At 32.1% G+C, this 20,645-nt stretch overlaps 1 protein-coding gene across 1 annotated transcript; it reads left to right on the forward strand.

Annotated features, from left to right (window-relative positions):
* LOC139522849 (mesenchyme-specific cell surface glycoprotein-like) lies at positions 1–19,472 on the forward strand. The gene is made up of 11 exons (XM_071316456.1): positions 1–274; positions 6,125–6,343; positions 6,669–6,852; positions 8,283–8,412; positions 10,106–10,217; positions 10,696–10,869; positions 11,643–11,714; positions 13,662–13,900; positions 14,480–14,700; positions 16,794–16,894; positions 18,028–19,472. The coding sequence occupies exons 1-11, from the start codon at positions 64–66 to the stop codon at positions 18,033–18,035; spliced, it is 1,671 nt and encodes a 556-aa protein (XP_071172557.1). The 5' UTR covers positions 1–63; the 3' UTR covers positions 18,036–19,472.
* The last annotated feature ends 1,173 nt before the right edge of the window (positions 19,473–20,645 follow it).

Genomic DNA, 20,645 nt, shown 5'->3' on the forward strand with positions numbered 1-20,645 from the left:
TCACTTCGAAAAAATCCGGCACTTGGTTGACAGTAAACTAAGGCCATTAATTCAATTTGAAAGATGTTAAAACTTATAATTATTTACACTTTCACTGTTTATGTGTGTGTATCTTCCGTACCGGTATTTAAGGATAAAGTTACTTTGGAAAAGTTATCTACGTTATATTTGCCTGACAGTTATGACACAGATGGAACTCCATTATACAAGTATTCTAGTGGAGCCATAGAACAAACCTCGTATGATCCTGATAACAAATTAGTGTATGCTGTAGGTAGGTATACAAGCGTAATTAATATTGTTTTTGTTTATTTACTAATCGTTATTAATTTTCTAAACTGTTATTATATAATTCTCATATTTCAAAAAATACTTATTGACATCATTTAAAATTTTACTGTCGAGAGGTTTGTATTGCTTCGATTTAGGAAGTTTAATATACATTTGTCAAATGTGTGTTAAACAAAAGCTCAGTTTTAGTTTGTTACCCCGATTTTGTTTTTTGTCCATGGCTTTATGAGTTTGAACAGCGGTATACTACTGTTGCCTTTATTTATACTATTGTATAAACAAATGAAGAAAGTGTCAACTAAGATATGCGAAATTCATTTTGATGTAATTGAGCTTTTGATTTTGCCATTTGAAAAGGGACTTTCCGATTTGTAATTTCCTTGGAAATCGTTATTTTTGTATTTTTTTTAAATATTTTTAATAGTTTCTTAATTTTTGATGTTATACTTGTTATTCTCATCGGATTCTGTATAATGCTTAGTTCGTTTCTGTGTGTGTTACATTTTAATATTGTGTCGTTGATCTCCTCTTATATTTAATGCGATTCCATCAGTTTTAGTTTGTAGCCCGGATTTGTTTTTTTTTCTATCGATTTATGAGTTTCGAACAGCGGTATACTACTGTTGCCTTTATTTTTTAAAACATTTGGTATAATTTTAAATGTTTTGGTGAAAAAAAGAATAAAGCAAAGCATATATTATAAAGTTGAACATTATAACTTGGAAATCTCCAAAAAGTTTTCTTTTGTGTTACCCTTAAAATTTAATTACATCCGTGTCATGAATTAGGTGAAATTGAAACACTTATTCACGAAGAGACATGTATTGTCGAAATGCGCATCTGGTGCAAGGAAGTTGATACCGTTAATTTTATTATTCCAGTTTTAAAACGATGCTATTTAAATGTTATTTGAATTCATAGCGAACAACACGATAAATGTCAATTTTCATCTCCACTGTTGTTCAAAGTACAATTGACGTTCGTACTGTGATTTTGTCTTCAATCAAGTGCACTCATGTTTTATTAGGAATAAAACATGGCTTTGGTTTTCAAAGCAAAGAAGAATGTTATATTCGAATTTAACACTATTATATAGAGTTTCCGAAGATATGTTATACTTCTTACTATGCGTGTTTGAAGTCACAATTATATTTGAAGTGTCGGTTTTACTTTCAACAACAAAGGTGATCAACAAGAAAATTTGTAGTTGTCAATTTGTCTTTGTCGATTTGACTCAAATTATCATATTTTATCTATTACATACTTAAACGTGTATCCAATGTATAGAACGTCTGAAATAAACAATTAGCAATGCATAGTCTCGATAATAAGGTCAACATTTCGTGTGTATTATCGTCTAGACGCCATCTATTTAATCATTGTGTTGACTGCCGGAGACGGCAGACGGTCATATAATCCGATATAACGTAATCACTAGATATAAGTACATAGCGAACTCATTTAATTGGATTTTTATATGTCTGTTTGAGTTCATTTAATAGGTTAGAAATATATCTTACTCATCATTTGTACCTGAATATGACGTAGATTTTTTTTAAAGCAAATGGATTACCCTTATTTCACTTTCAATGTTGACATTCTTTTTCATTTAAAATCTTAACACGCCTAATTCATGCGTAATCAATTTCAACATTAGGGGTTACATTAAAGTTTACATGAATTAGGATTTGATGAGATCGAAGAAGTCATTTGCAACAGAATAATTCATAGCTTGTTTTGACAAAATGTAACAAAACTGGCTTCCTTCTCTAATTAATAATTTCTCCCTGTCAACTTTCATAAATGATTGAGCAAAAAAAAATCATACTTCAACTTTTTCATATATCTAGTAGCTAGTGTACCTTAAAATTAAAATATTGCACTCACTAACATTACACATGTTATGGAAAAATTGCTGATGAGGTACTTATAAATCAGGAACAAAAGGGTGGCAAAGTGAGTAATGTAATGTTTTGTTTTTAAATCGAAAATTTTACTTTGCTTTTTCGTTAATTCTTAAATTCTTTTGCTGCAGTTTGGAAATCTGGCCTGAGGCAAAGGATATTGAAGTTTGGTGTTTAAAACAAAATCATTTTAAGTTATCCGCAAACAAATACCACAATACTCTGATGGCATTTGAAATTTTAGTACTCTGAATCTTATAGTGTATTGGAAACCCTTTGAAGAAACAATGCATTTTGCAAAGTGCTATGTTCTAAGAAATCTTTAAGAGAGAAGTGTGTTTCCTATACTGTTTTTTAAAGTTTGTTTTTTAATGTTATTTTCGATATTCAAATGATCAAGCTTTAGATTAAAAAGGTATGGTTGCATAAAATCTCTAGTCTCTATCGACGAACAGGGTGTTGTTCTTAACAGAGTTCAAGCGATTCCATTTGTGTTTCTTTTTGGTACCCTTGAAATGTGTCTTCCTAATCGAGTAACACGATTATAACATCGGTAAACTACTGTCTTTTTAAATTTCGTGTGAGTGTTCTAAAAGAGAGACGATGATATCAAAGGGACATTCAAACTTATTAGTCGAAGATAAACTGACAACACCATGGCTAAAAGAGAAAAAGACAAACAGACAAACAATAGTACACAAAAAACAACATAGGAAGATTATCCACTGGTGATCTCAGGTGCTCCGAAAGGGTATAAGCAGATCCTGCTCCACATGTGACACTTATCGTGTTCCTCATTTGAGTACACACCTTGGGAGTTTGTCTTATTCTTATTATAAAAATTGACAGGATTATACTTACGCAAATCGAAACATATCAGCCTCATCTGTGAAACACTTTTCACAACGGTCAACCAATTCGTGATGGCGGCTTTAAAATGTACGAAGGGCTGATGTATACTTCACAACTTAGAACTCTTGGGATAATAGTTTCCTTGTTATTAGCAACCCTCTATCAAGGAAACTATGATAGATAATACAAGCCCTAGAATATAGTATTACCTAGGAGGTATCGATAGTAATTAAACCTCTTTAGTGATTATCTAACTTCAGGATTTCTCTGGGTTTTTAAGGTTTCTTATATTTGGTGTTGGTTTCAGACCTGTAAAAGATCTGTGATGACTTAGATAATATTGTGTTTTTTTATGTTTTGAATAGACATGTTAAATAGACACCTGTTTATTGTTGAAGATGTGTGTTGTCCTTTATCATGTATATATTCTTATGACTTGTTTCTCCGTTGTGTTGATGACTCAGTGTAATATACCAAGCGTTTATTTTTCACATTATAAGTAATTGATATATGTCAGAAGAAAGTCAGATTATATCAACGTGCAATGCCGTAGCATCTTTGTAATCAATCAAGAATGAAGATTTAATCACTATGCAATGTTCAAAGTTATGAAAGAGGTTTTAGACTTTTTAAACAATAAATGCTGACACACTATGGATAAACAATTGATTTATTTATGTTTTAAAATTTAACAATCAAAATCATTGTATTAAATTATGTCGATGATTTCCCCCAAAAAAGTATATCAATACAGATATTTGTTTAAACAAGCATATACATTGACTTATTCAAATATACGTTCTAGAATGCGCTGGACTTAAAAGACTCAGCTCGAGGTTTTTTTAATGCAAAGTCTGTGTAGGACTTGTTGTAAAAGCTAAACGCTAGCATATCATGCACATATAAATGATTATTCAGGATTTCATAACAGAAATCCCAGTATTAAAGTCAGTGGTTTTTTGGCAAAAATCTTGACATTATTTGCTATCAAATCCTCGTTTCCTATTTAATGCAATGACATATCTAACAGTATCGCTTTGAATAACGTTTCTCGTTGGTGGAATGTCACTTTTATTCTGTATTTTACTGTTTTCATATCAACTTCGTAATACATATGCCTACAGAAAGGTTCAATACCCTTAACATGACGACGAGGGTTGCATTCCATTGGCTGAAAACACTTAATTGTGTTATGATATTAATCAAAAGTCTATGTTATTCTTCATTAATAAACTAACAATAAATTTCATTGTCATAACAACACGTGCTGTTGTATATTAAACATTACTGTCTTTTATGTGAATTATGTGAATTGACCTCTTGTACACGTTTATATGCGGGGATACTAAAATATTTGACCTATATTATCATCTTGTAACAGACTCTTACCACAAATGATAAAGCGGTATAATATATTAACGCCTTAATGGTAACATATTTAAATGATTAATTTAAAAAAACACTTTTCATCCTGTTTTCATAAAATTAGTCGTAATACATATATCATTTTAAATTATGAAAGGAAATGCATGGGTGTGCAAGCAAAGTGTAAATAGAATTCTTAACAAGTTTTCTACGGTACAGCTTGACCTGACAAAGGTTGTCATTAAATATTAAAAAGGTATAAGTAGTGTGAAAAGGTGACCGATATTTGATATGTATGCAGTTCATGTAACTTGCATAAAAGTCAGGTATTTTGTCACCACTAATAGCTTAAGACCTTCACTTAATCATTTCTTAAAAATGACGATTTCGTTTGGGAGTTTGGCTGAGCATGTAGAAAAGTTATTTCAACGAAAGTCACATCCTAATTGTTTTCATGATTTTGTCTATAGAGCCCAAAAATGTAAATCCGACACTGTAAACTTATTGATCATTTGAACAAATAATTTTTCCAACTGAGCACTGAAGTTGGATCCTTGAATATTGTCTTTATTGGTACTAACATTGATTGTGGTATAATCTTTAAACATCATTTAATGTGTATGTATAGCGAGCGATTCATTTATGAACACGTATGTTCATACATCGTATCGATTTTTATATTATAGCATTGCATATATCATGTATAATATTACCATACAGCCAAGGCATTACATCCGTACAGAGAAAAGCAATTGTTTTATACAGTAAATCAAAGGTACCAGGATTATAATTTAGTACACCAGACGCGCGTTTCGTCTACATAAGATTTATCGGTGACGCTCAAATCAAAATAAATAGAAAGCAAACTATGTACAAAGTTGAAGAGCATTGAGGATCCAAAATTTCAAAAAGTAGTGCCAAATACGGCTAAGGTAATCTATGCCTGGGATAAGAAAATCCTTAATTTTCGAAAAATTCTAAACAGGAAATTTATAAAATGACCACATTATTGATATTCATGTCAACAATCTGTTAAAGAGTTGACTACTGGGCTGGTGATACCCTTGGGGACGAAACGTCCACCAGCAGTGGCATCGACCCAGTGGTGTAAATAGTAATGTATGTTTCATAACAATCCGTAAATTGCATTGGCTAACAACAAACGAGAAGCACTTCAAGATCATAATGTATTTCGTTATAGAATAATAACAGCTATGAATGCACGTGCTATTTGTGACAATGTTAAAATAGTGCATTGAAAAATAAAATAAAATGATGTATGTTTCTTTTCCGAGGGTATGACACATAGATTGCTTTAGTCGTATTCATGCTCTTTCACGGTAAACGTATTTGTTTTGGCCGTCCATCTGTTTATTTTTTAGAGCGCCACTGGTGAGTCATATGTAGATGAGTATGCTTCTGGCTTATCAAATTATATGCCTGGTGTCTTTGATGAAGTTTTATATAACGCAAAACACAGAACAACTAAGTGTTATTCTTATGGTAACCGTACTTTATTCTAAATAACAATACTAATAATACAAATCAGAATAACTGACATGATTAAAATTTAACAATAACTTATTTAAGAAGTTTAACGCAACTTTCTTTGACATTTGCATATAAATTCTTACACAAAAAGAATCCAAATCATTTTGTAAATGATAGAATTGTAGATTATTTGACTCCTAAAAAGATATGTTTTCTTTCAGGGGGACATATTCTGCATGTTATTGATGTTGAAAATGTCACATCTCCGGAGATTATTCACCATATGGAATTTGACGATGTGGATGTCACAGACGTTGAGTATTGTGGTGGATACGTTTTCGTTTCAATGGATAATGATGCGTTTAAAGACAAGGGGCGTGTTGTTGTTTTCACCAATTACTCAACATCAGAGCTGATGGTCGAAAAATATAATATAACAGGTAAAGCTAATGATGTTCATTGTTTAACATAAACAATTATTTTAACTCAAACTTGTTTTACAAAATCAGAAACTATGTTTTTTAATAGACAAAATATAAAGCATAACCAAACAAATTAGATTGTTTACCCATGAGAAATGTTGGTGTTCTGTTTCTGTTACTTTCTTCTTCTTAAATAGTTTAACTGCCATATTTTTTTTTTAGAGTTTCGGTACATAAATATAAATTATATACATTTTTCGTTACTCCGTGTCGGATTCTATTTTCTCAGTTTTATTTCATACATAGTTTGTTTTACATCATATATTGTTTTTATGCTTTCTAGTTGGACCAACTCCAGATATGCTTAGTCCTACAAAAGACTGCAAGACGATATTAGTAGCTGTGGAAGCTCAGGCCTATCACGTTAATGATGCTATTATAGACCCTGAGGGTGGAGTTGGGATCATCAAAATTGAAAATGACAAAGCAACGTATAAAATGCTAGATTTCAAAGAATTCAACTCCAAGTAAATATCTTTTGTGCGGATTAGATGATTAAGTGTTGTTGTGAGATATTGTTCTTATTAACAAAGAATTGATTATAATGAATCAAATGTTATGATATTGATTTTGATTTTCTATTATACAGTAAAAAATTGTTTTTGGCAAAAACACGATAACCTTAGATATTAGAAGTTGATAGGTTCAAGATTAAGCCGTATGTAATAATTAACAACACACTTTTTCCAATATGCAATTATTCTGTCATCTTTGCTAGACTGTATTTCTGGTAGGTTTGAGGACTAGTTTTTCACTAACAAACAATATTATTACAATAAGTAGGAAATATGTTCTACTATTCACCGACATTTTTCACATCATTATGGAGCACAAATGGTACAAATCCAAATCTTCTCAACGAATACTCCCCCCCCCCCCCCCAAAAAAAAAAATCAACCGTGTAGCAACTTTTTCTTACATAACATTTAGGTATATTGATGATTTTTTGTCTCTCAAAACCTAAATTTCAATAAATCTTTATAAATTATGTATCCCAATGAACCTAAAATTAAAAATACTGACGAAACTAGAAGGTTTGTTTCATTTCTTTCTTGACATTGAAAAAAAGAAAACTTATAGCAAGGTTTTCAGTTTTCCAATTGTCATCGTTCGAGTTCTCAGTTGCCTCATTGTGTGTCGTTCACATGTCTCAATTGATTTGCTACGCATTTTCTTGTTCACATAACATGGATATCATGTCTTTATTTGTTATCTTCATTTGTCTCTTCATAATCAATTAACGAGATTTGTACATCGGTACTACTGCAGCCTTCATTTAACAGGTGTGTCTTCCTGACACACACAAAACTCCCGACACACACAAAACTCCTGTCACACTCAAACAACTCCTGCTGTAGCCATAGTGTTACGAGAACTGAAAACTGAAACTTACATTTTATCTTGCAGTTTTATGGTCATCGTCACGAATTGGTTGATTCATACGATGTGTCTGCGTCTCAACTGTACAAGCTAAATGTTTCGCAGTTTTAGAACTTCATATACCAGAATGGTGACCTGACTGCTACTTCTATTAGACATGGCGTTGTCAGTTTATTTTCTAGCCATGAGTTTGACTGTCCATCTGGTATCTTTCATCCCCCCTTTTATATATTGTGACTGAAGTTTACGGCAAAGTTCCATGCATAGCAAGAGACGCCTTACCTGTCGGAACACACAAATAGTGTATGTTATTAAAATAAGGGTTCGAGTCACTCCGGAAAAGTTTACTCAGATGGACTTGACTATAATTTTAAGTTCTTATTGGTCATATACTACAACAGTTTCGGTTTTTATATATCCTTGGCTTTCAAATATTCGGTTTTGGACGTTCCTAAGGAAGGTAAACCCAGAAAAGCGGTTTTATCTTTGATAATGATAAGTTTTTTATCTTTGACAGATGGTCCGATTTGGAATCCAAGGGATTGCGTTTTATACATAGAGCAAATAACAACAACTTTTCCAACGATGTAGAACCTGAATATATAGCATATAACAAAGATTATTCCAAAGCTTACATTTGTCTACAGGTAACTAGAATATATACCATGTAACAAAGATTATTCCAAAGCTTACATTTGTCTACAGGTAACTAGAATATATACCATGTAACAAAGATTATTCCAAAGCTTACGTGTGTCTACAGGTAACTAGAATATATACTATGTAACAAAGATTATTTCAAAGCTTACATTTGTCTACAGGTAACTAGAATATATACCATGTAACAAAGATTATTCCAAAGCTTACATTTGTCTTCAGGTAACTAGAATATATAGCATGTAACAAAGATTATTCCAAAGCTTACATTTGTCTGCAGGTAACTAGAATATATACCATGTAACACAGATTATTCCAAAGCTTACATTTGTCTTCAGGTAACTAGAATATATACCATGTAACAAAGATTATTCCAAAGCTTACATTTGTCTTCAGGTAACTAGAATATATACCATGTAACAAAGATTATTCCAAAGCTTACATTTGTCTTCAGGTAACTAGAATATATACCAGGTAACAAGATTATTCCAAAGCTTACATTTGTCTACAGGTAACTAGAATATATACTATGTAACAAAGATTATTCCAAAGCTTACATTTGTCTACAGGTAACTAGAATATATAGCATGTAACAAAGATTATTCCAAAGCTTACATTTGTCTACAGGTAACTAGAATATATACCATGTAACAAAGATTATTCCAAAGCTTACGTGTGTCTACAGGTAACTAGAATATATACCATGTAACAAAGATTATTCCAAAGCTTACATTTGTCTTCAGGTAGCTAGAATATATACCAGGTAACAAAGATTATTCCAAAGCTTACATTTGTCTTCAGGTAACTAGAATATATACCATGTAACACAGATTATTCCAAAGCTTACATTTGTCTGCAGGTAACTAGAATATATACCATATAACAAAGATTATTCCAAAGCTTACATTTGTCTTCAGGTAACTAGAATATATACCATGTAACAAAGATTATTCCAAAGCTTACATTTGTCTGCAGGTAACTAGAATATATACCATATAACAAAGATTATTCCATAGCTTACATTTGTCTTCAGGTAATTAGAATATATACCAGGTAAAAAAGATTATTCCAAAGCTTACATTTGTCTGCAGGTAACTAGAATATATACCATGTAACAAAGATTATTCCAAAGCTTACATTTGTCTTCAGGTAACTAGAATATATACCATGAAACAAAGATTATTCCAAAGCTTACATTTGTCTGAAGGTAGTTATTTTACTCGATTAAGTTTCAATAGATATATAACTTCATATAATATATAAATTTCGTTCCTTAAAATCAGATTTAATTGGTTTTCAGTCAAAGTGCAATGGTTTGTAACAAAACAAACATGAGCTATCAAAGGAAATTAAGATAATATTAGTGTTTTTTTTTATGAAATTGGAATTTGAAAGATTTCGTTTCTTACCAACTGTACGCATCTCTTTGTAGAACTTTTCCTATTTCAATATGAGTCTGAGTTCATTCAGACACATATTTCATAAGATGTTTAGTTTAGTTCAAAAATAAATCAAAACTGGCAAGTAATTCTAATTCATAATTAAGAATCATCCGAATAACGAGGATTGAATGATTTTTATATAAGACTTTATATATATTTTTTTTAATTTCACTTGTTACATTGATGTTTTATCATTTCATATCTTGTTTTGATATGTAATTGTTCCATTTGTTTTATTTAGGAGAATAATGCAATAGCTGTCGTGGACATTGCTACAGAAACCATAACAGATGTATTACCATTAGGTTACAAGTCATGGGAAAAACTTATGATAGACCCAAGTGACAAAGATGGTATGTTATAGCTGATTTGATCAAGATGGTTTTTAACAATGTTTCACTGTTGTAAGACTCTACTCCTCTAATTTGTTTTAATAGTATGTGAAATATTATTTGTAAATAGTTATCTTTATAATTTTTATACGGTTTTCTTCTCATTTCAAGAATTACTAATAGCTATTTCTGAACAAAAGTCGTTATAGTATCATCCAGGATTTTGAGATTCTGACAATTAAAGGCGGACAATTTACCAGGTATAAAAATAATAGATAATACATCAATTGAAACATTAGGAAGCAAGTCTAAAAGTATTTTATATTCTTCAAAATGATTTATTATCCTCTTCAAAAAAATATTTCATTAAAGATGCCTGCCTTTTTTATTTTGCTTTGACTTTACCTTAATGTTTGAGATATAACTGATCAGTGTAACGACTAATAATAACTTTGCTTATAACATGTAAAATAAACATATTTGTTTCTCTGCTTTGAAGGTATAAATATGAGATCATGGCCAATTTATAGCATGTATCAGCCTGATGCAATCCACGTGATATATGTTGCGGGAAAAGGTTACCTCGTGACATCTAATGAGGGTGACTCTAAGGATTACTCCGACTGGGGAGGATTTAACGAAGAAGAACGTGTTCGAGATGTCGTCTTATCAGGTATAGAATTACGTTGTTTGAGTTGAAATGATACAAATTTATAGATTAGATTTTTGTCAGGATTTTGTTTTTTGAACACCCAGTGACTTCATACATGTTCAGGACGAGAAATAATTGCAACTGTAGTATACCGATGTTCAAAATTCATAAATCGATAGAGAAAAAACCAATCCGGGTTACAAACCAAAACTGACGGAAGTATCAAATATAAAGGAATTATGGCACAACAGTGAAATGTAACACACACAGAAACGAACTATAATGTAACAATGGCCAAACAAATTTACATTTAATATAATCGGCAGCGGATAGAAAGGTGTAAATTGCATTTGCTTTGCCACAAGCGACCTACTCACCCCTCAAATTCTTTAACATGCAAAGAGCGTGAGTCTTCAACAACACGAGGCATTGCATTTAACGTCCCCATTCTAACCGGATGTGGCTGTAAATTTAGACAACCTGCACAGTCAAATAAACGCCCCTTTTTGCAAAGGATTTACTATCGATTGGAAGAAGACTTAAGCTCCCATATGTGTGTACCCCAGTCGCCTATTGGATTTTGAGACATTGTCGTTAAAAGCAAAAGGCGATAGGCAAGCGAAAGTTTGGTGTTCATAAAAAGGTTTTTTTATGTTATTGTATTCGTTAGGTAAATTTCAACTAAATGAACTACAATGCAGTGAAATACAAGCTATGTAATATTTTGCGCACATACTCAAAAAAGATTTTTCATATTTCATAAGGTATAATAAATAAGCATTTGATGTTTACAGAAAATTCTCCAATTATGAAATGGGCTGCAGATCAAAACATATCTTCGACAATCCAAGACGATAACATGTTAGGTAAGATATGGTTAATGCTACAATCCAAAAAACAAATGAATTTAATCTCTAACTGAAGTAGAGAGGGGAGAAATATACCAGAGGAACGGTCAAACTCATAGATCGAAAGTAAACTGACAACGCCATGGCTAAAAATAAAAAAGACAAACAGGCAAATAAATGTGCAAAAGAAACAACATAGAAAGCTAAAAACACGAGCAACACGAACCCCACCAAAAACTGGGGGTAATCTCAGGTGCTCCGGAAGGGTAAGCAGATCCTGCTGCCCATTTGACGCCCGTCATTTCGCTCATGTTATTATAAACCCGGTAAATAGTAAACAGTCAATTCGAATTAAAACACAAATTTTATTTAGAAGAACATCTTTAATCATCTATCGTATGTGAAATTTATTACGTATCGTAACATGTTCTCTACTTATTACGTATCGGTTGATCGTAACATGTTCTCTACTTATTATTACGTATCGGTTGATTGTAACATGTTCTCCACTTATTACGTATCGGTTGATCGTAACATGTTCTCCACTTATTACGTATCGGTTGATGGTAACATGTTCTCCACTTATTACGTATCGGTTGATCGTAACATGTTCTCCACTTATTACGTATCGGTTGATCGTAACATGTTCTCCATTAATTACGTATCGGTTGATGGTAACATGTTCTCCACTTGTTACGTATCGGTTGATCGTAACATGTTCTCCACTTATTACGTATCGGTTGATGGTAACATGTTCTCCACTTATTACGTATCGGTTGATGGTAACATGTTCTCCACTTATTACGTATCGGTTGATGGTAACATGTTCTCCACTTATTACGTATCGGTTGATGGTAACATGTTCTCCACTTATTACGTATCGTAACATGTTCTCCACTTATTACGTATCGTAACATGTTCTCCACTTATTACGTATCGGTTGATTGTAACATGTTCTCCACTTATTACGTATCGGTTGATCGTAACATGTTCTCCACTTATTACGTATCGGTTGATCGTAACATGTTCTCCACTTATTACGTATCGGTTGATTGTAACATTTTCTCCACTTATTACGTATCGGTTGATTGTAACATGTTCTCTACTTATTACGTATCGGTTGATCGTAACATGTTCTCTACTTATTATTACGTATCGGTTGATTGTAACATGTTCTCCACTTATTATGTATCGGTTGATCGTAACATGTTCTCTACTTATTACGTATCGGTTGATGGTAACATGTTCTCCACTTATTACGTATCGGTTGATGGTAACATGTTCTCCACTTATTACGTATCGGTTGATGGTAACATGTTCTCCACTTATTACGTATCGGTTGATGGTAACATGTTCTCCACTTATTACGTATCGGTTGATTGTAACATGTTCTCCACTTATTACGTATCGGTTGATTGTAACATGTTCTCTACCGCTAATTGACTGCATCATATATCCAACTTTTCTGCTATTATATTTTATCTGATACAATTACAACATTTGTCAGGGTCCTGGAAATGGACTATTATATTATATCTGATACAATTACAAGATTTGTCAGGGTATTGGAAATGGACAATTTTGTTTGAATATAGAAATAAAGGTATGATTGCAAATGAAACAATTCTCCACAAAAGATAAAAATTACACAGAAATTGGCAACTATAAGTCAACGTATATAGTTTATATTTGAAATGTTAACATTATTTGCTTATGTTCTGCATACACTATGACTGGGGTTTAACGAATGATCGAAGTTCGGTTGAAGCAATGACGTAACTTTTTTTTACTTATTGGTCGTCTTATGGTAGAAATCATAATCAAACTACATTCCATATACTTGATTCCGAATCTTTAAAGTAAAAACAAATAATGCTGAGCAAAAACCCAAAGAGCTTGTGTCTCGGCCTTAACTTTTTTGATATATTTTGTAATGTATTACTAAACCTTAATCGTCATCTTTAGGTCGGTTGAAAATAACCAATTTGAATGGTAGAAATGAAAATGGTACATATGACGAACTATATGCGTATGGAGGAAGAGGTTTCTCCATTAGAAAATTAGAAACAATGGAGCTCGTGTTCGATAGTGGAGACCAGTTTGAAAAGCTTCAGCAACAATACATACCTCATTTATTTAACAATAATTGCCGGAAGAGAGACAAAACTGTCAACCAGACAATAGATGCTAGGTCAGATGATAAGGTATCGTAGACATAAATCTTCGTTTCAAATACAATGCATTCTGTGAAATATTTTTCATAAGTGTACACCAAAACTTTATGATTGGTTATAAAAGTCTTTAACAATGAACATTAGAACATTAGCCATGGCGTTGTCAGTTTGTTTTCGATTTATGAGTTTGGCTGTCCCTTTGGTATCTTTCGTCCCTCTTTTAGACCAATTACGAGACGTTATTTTTGTTTTGGGATACGAACTATGAAATTGCCATAGTCCTTTAGATTCTGACATGTTCAGTTCTTTAGAAATTGTATCGGTCTTTCTTAGAGCTTTTTTAAAATGCCTCCTTTGAATTCTGACAGAAACAATATTTAGAAACTAGAACATCAAAATTATCCGTAATAATGAATTGGTTAATGTTTAGAAGAAAGCGAGTTGCTCGTGAAGGAGGACCTTATTTACTCAGTCTGAACTTCCTTCGTTTGGAATGCATTCGATACTGAATATTTAAATTTAACGTATGTTTTTATAAAATTGCATTGATTTTAATTGATTACGGTATGCTTTGTATAGTTGTGATACATTTATAACTCAATTTTGAAGGGTCCTGAGAGTGAAAGTCTAGCAGTTGCTCAAATTGGTAGTGAACTTTTGATCTTCGTTGGGAATGAACGTCCAGGAACTATATTTATTTATAAGATAACCGACGATGCTTCTAAGCCAGAATTTCAAAGTATATGGAACGGTGTTGAGGAAACAGATGGGACATGGGAAGACCTTTATGACAGAGATATGTTAAGTGAAATAGACCCGGAAGATATAAGGTTTGTATGAAGAAATGTTAAGTGAAATAGACCCTGAAGGTACAGGTTTGTATGGAAAAATGTTATGTGAAATAGACTGAAGATATTAGGTTTTAATGGAGAGATGTTAAGTGAAAAAGACCCTGAAGATTTAAGGTTTGTATATAGAGATATTAAGTGAAATAGACCTTGAAGATATAAGATTTGTATCAAGAGATGTTAACTGAAATAGACCCTGAAGATATAAGGTTTGTATGGAGAGATGCTAAGGGAAATAGACCCTGAAGATATAAGGTTTGTATGGAGAGATGCTAAGGGAAATAGACCTTGAAGATATAAGGTTTGTATGAATAGATGTTACGTGAAATAGACCCTGAAGATATAAGGTTTGTATGAAGAGATGTTATGTGAAATAGACCCTGAAGATATAAGGATTGTATGAAGAGATGTTATGTGAAATAGACCCTGAAGATATAAGGTTTGTATGGAGTGATGTTACGTGAAATAGACCCTGAAGATATAAGGTTTGTATATAGCGATGTTAGGTGAAATAAACCCTGAAGATATAAGGTTTGTATGGAGAGATTTTAAGTGAAATAGACCCTGAAGATATAAGGTTTGTATGAAGAGATGTTAAGTGAAATAGACCCTGAAGATATAAGGTTTGTATGAAGAGATGTTATGTGAAATAGACCCTGAAGATATAAGGTTTGTATGAAGAGATGTTAAGTGAAATAGACCCTGAAGATATAAGGTTTGTATGAAGAGATGTTAAGTGAAATAGACCCTGAAGATATAAGGTTTTTAGACAGGGAAGCCAACAAAGGTTTTTAGACAGGGAAGCCAACAAAGGTTTTTAGAGCGATGTTAAGTGAAATAGACCCTGAAGATTTACGGTTTTTAGAGCGATGTTAAGTGAAATAGACCCTGAAGATTTAAGGTTTTTAGAGCGATGTTAAGTGAAATAGACCCTGAAGATTTAAAGTTTTTAGAGCGATGTTAAGTAAAATAGACCCTAAAGATTTAAGGTTTTTAGAGCGATGTTAAGTGAAATAGACCCTGAAGATATAAGGTTTGTATGGAAAAAATCACTAAGTGAGATTAATGTTGCTTGTATAGGAAGGGGGTGTTTCATATGAAGATGTAGACAACTACCAACTTAATCTTTGTTTACTTAATTGGTTAACCCAGAGTGTATGTTTAGTATCAACCAATTTTGTCATAACAAACAATGTGATTTCGCATATCAAAGGCTGAAACAATTTTTAGATGGCTTCTTTATAGAGAAATGATATTGCATATTGTAGATATGTAATATCAAATTTCTTGAAAAAGTATTTAGATTTTTTTTTCAATTAAAGGCAATCTGGCTCACCGTAACCCAAAAATATCGGTCTGGAATCAGATGAAGGAAGTAAAATGTTAATATACTGAACTACTACTTTAGTAATAGTAATGTTTAGACGATATCTCTTTTGCAAAACATGACATTTTGGTGAATTTCGCTAGTCTTATCTTAGACTGAATATGATTTGTAACTCCTGGTGTATCTATCTCTCTGGATTACTCATTGAAATTAAAAAAAAAACCAACTACCTTATTACATTCGATTCTAATGATTGTTTCCTTATTTGTTTATATCGATGCTTTTTTCACTTATACCGATACAACATTTATAAGTTAGGTTCTCATTGCTACATGGCTTTAAGGGACATACAATTTATTGAACTCACATGTATAGTCAGTAAATTATGTGTCGATAACTGAATGAAAGAAAGTTAGTGCTACAGACCGCTGGCCAAAAAGTTAAATCACAAAAATACTGAACTCTAAGCAAAATTAAGACTGAAAGTCCCTAATCAAATGGCAAAATCAAAAGCTCAAACACATCAAACGATAGAATAACAATGGTCATATTCCTGACTTGGTACAGACATTTTCTTATGTAGAAAATGATGGACTAAACTTGGTTTTAAAGCGAGCTAAACCTATAAAGAGAGTTATATCAGAGAAATAACACTTTTAAAAAATACCGGAAATAGCAGAAACTTCCTATTCTGTTGCTTCCATCGTATATGTATGTGCAGTTTTTTTTTATTAATTGTTTTTTTCAGATACATTCCCGCAGATAAAAGTCCAAATAAAGAACACATATTAGCAGTTGCCGGATCTGTTAGTGGAACCTTTTCCATGTTTAAAATCAATGGCATTAAAGGTTAGTAACATTGTGGATATTACAATTGATATATAGAAAATGCTACGAATTCAGTGACACAAAACTTCAAAGACTTTAACGATAGACAAGTGAGTGTGCGGTATGTCAAACCCTAAAAACAAATATGTGTACATAATGTCTAACCCTAAATTACAAATATGTGTACATTATGTCAAACCCTAAAAACAAATATGTGTACACTATGTCTAACCCTGAAAACTAATATGTGTACATTATGTCTAACCTTAAATTACAAATATGTGTACATCATGTCAAACCCTAAATTACAAGTGAGTGTACATTATGTCAAACCCTAAATTACAAGTGAGTGTACATTATGTCAAACCCTAAATTACAAGTGAGTGTACATTATGTCAAACCCAAAATTACAAGTGTGTGTACATTATGTCGAACCCTAAATTACAGGTGTGTGAACATAATGTCAAACTCTAAAACAATATGTGTATATAGTGTTATTTTCAATCATAATAGTAGAACACATAGTGTTTGATCATCGTGATTAAAAGGTTGGGATTTAAAACAATAGTCAAACACCACCACATAAAATAGTCGTGTGTTTATACAAAAATTATGAACTTTGTCAGTGTGTTTTCAAAATTCATTCAAATCGTTATTAGAGTAGGGTCGATTAAGAGCTTTTCAGTCGTCTATTGTTTAAGACATATTTTGACGTTGAATTGTTGTCGCATTGGCTTTTATCTCAATCCTTTTAATTTGTCAACATAATTTGGTAGCAACAGTGCTTAACGTATAGCGTATGTCATGTCATATTTTATATGACAAAATATTAGAACAACTTTTAATTAATTTTGTAAACTATATAAAGATGTGGTATGAGTGCCAGTGATACAACTCTCTATCAAAATAAAAATGTATGAAAAGTTAACAATGATAGGTCAAAGTACGTACGACCTTTTAACACGGAGCCTTGGTTATCTGAATATAAATATAATTGCATATTTGAAAAGCGGATGTATCACTCCCGTCTTCTGAAACTTCTGCGTACATAACTAATTGCTCTCAATTCAAAAGCATTTACGACAAATTACATAAATATTTGCAAATTATAACAAAATCAACTTGCTCACCTTTCTTATTTTATGTCTTAAAAGGGTCATAGAAGAAGAATAAACAGGGAAAAAAACGACACATCAATGGAATAGGAACTCAAACATTACTAGAAAGTCTGTAACTTGTACATTGTCTATTGGTGACGTGATGGAGAAATGAAGTGTATTTCATTATTTCAATTATATTCAAATCTGTGTAAATGGTTGATAAACTATTCTATTGTCGTCAATCATCTGATTATAAACGTTTACAATTATTCAGAAATACCAATGTTTAAGGCTTTGGTCTGAAGATTTAATTTTCCAGTCAATGAAGCTTATAAACGGCTGTTTTTGATTAGATAATCGTTAGTTTGTATTTCATTTATTATGTGTGTTTAATTAGGTCTTTCCACTTTTCGTGGAAAGACCTTATGTTTTTCTTCTGATTATTTTTTTTTTTCTTCTGCCGTCTGAGATGCTTTTTTGTCTTACAACATATCGAATGGATTTTTGGCCAATGATGTTGTACAGTAATGGGGGTATCAAAACTCACCCTGTGAGACCGAGCACTTATCCTTATAGGAGTTATCTCCCTGTGTCCCCTTTTACTTGTTATTGCTATATCTCTAAAACCGTAAAAGATTTTAGAAAACTGTTTCACCAAATTGTTCGTCTACTCTTAAGAAGGATTTGGTTAATTTTGAATTGAGTGATCGGAAGACATCTTATGGGAGTTATTTCCCTTTGAAAATTTGGATTTGTTGAATAAATTCATACGTTATAAGTCGTAGTGGCCTACAGTCTTTTGTATTAAAATCCTTGGTCCATTTGAAGGAAATTGAGATCAAGGTCAAGGGTCAAGGTAATGTAATAAATTTTGAATTTTGCTTGTTATCGTTATTCCAAAGAAACTGTGACAGTAAATGATATGATGTGTTTTCCAAATAACTGTTTACAAAGAGGAGAAACTTCAACCTATTTAAGTCGAAAAGGTTGGTTAACCCTTATAGGAGTTTTCTTCCCTTTTGTATTTGAAATCAGTATTTCTCCACAACCATACATTTGATTGACCTGGGTCTTTTGATTTGAGATCTCTGACCTGAAAGGTCAATTTGACGTTCTAGATTTTTACATTTGCTAAAAATACTTTCTGGTTCATTATAAAACAATTAAGTCTTCTGCATAAACCTATTAATCTTATTTTTTTATATCAGTTTGATTTACCACATTACATCAACACGGAGTGACATTTTCTAACATTTTTTTTTTTAATTTCATTCTTATTATCGAGGTGGAAAAACCTTCAATTGTTCTCTGAAGAATTGCTATTTGGAATCATATTGGCAAATTATGTCTGTTTTGTCGTGATCTTTAATATTTGAAATAAGTCTTTGTTATATTAAATTTGGTCAAAGGCAAAATTTTAATATAGCATATTTACTAACCACAACTTTATTTTGTAAAACATTAGGTTAATAAAGAATTGAATTTGTAAGCACACAATAGACTTATCTTATTATGTACCTGATTATATTAAATGTAACACCCACCATACTATATTTCCAGCACACCAGGAAAAGCATAAAAACAAAGAATACGACTATATCAATAAGCTCCACAACTTGCAGCATAAACTGATGAGTAATTGTTCTGTTTAAACTTTTACTTACATAATACCATTCTAAATGCAAAAAAAAAATCCAACTAATAAGATGTATATAGTTATCAAAGGTACCAGGATTTTAATTTAGTACGCCAGACGTGCGTTTCGTCTACACAAGACTCATCAGTGACGCTCATATCAAAATCTTAATAAAGCCAAACAAGTAAAAAGTTGAAGAGCATTGACAATCCAAAATTCCAAAAAGTTGTGCCAAATATGGCTGATGCTTTTTGTTATCTATTAATCATGTTTTTCTTTGTCTAATATGTTCTATTAATTTGTATTGTAGTCCTGTAATATTATGTTGTCATTTCAATGTTATATTTAACTTTGCCATTAAAGTGCGAGGTTTGGCATGCCACAAAACCAGGTTCAACTCACCACTTTTATTCCCCTTTAAAAGTGTCCTGTACCAAGTCAGGAAGATGGCCATTGTTATATTATTGTTCGCTTCTGTGTGTGTTGCATTTTAACGTTGAGTCGTTTGTGTTTTCTCTTATTTTTGATAAATTGAGATAAGACGTGGCACGGTACTTGTCTATCCCAAATTCATGTATTTGGTTTTCATGTTATATTTGTTATTCTCGTGGTGTTTTGTCTGATGCTTGATCCGTTTCTGTGTGTGTTACGTTTCGGTGTTATGTCGTTGTTCTCCTCTTATATTTAATGCGTTTCCCTCGGTTTTAGTTTGTTACCCCGATTTTGTTTTTTGTCCATGGATTTATGAGTTTTGAACAGCGGTATACTACTGTTGCCTTTATCTATGCCTGGGATAAGAAAATCCTGAGTCTTTCAAATAAATCGAAGTTCTGTAAACAAGAAATTTATAAAAATGACCACATTATTGATATTCATGTCAACACCAAAGTGTTGATTACTGGGCTGGTGATACCCTCGGCGACAAAACGTCCACCAGCAGTGGCATCGACCCAGTGATGTAAATAGTTATCACAGGTAAAGGATTATAATTTAGTACGCCAGACGCCCGTTTCGTCTACATAGGACTCATCAGTGA

The sequence above is a fragment of the Mytilus edulis genome, chromosome 5 (assembly GCF_963676685.1).
Source record: "Mytilus edulis chromosome 5, xbMytEdul2.2, whole genome shotgun sequence".
Lineage (NCBI taxonomy): Eukaryota > Metazoa > Mollusca > Bivalvia > Mytilida > Mytilidae > Mytilus > Mytilus edulis.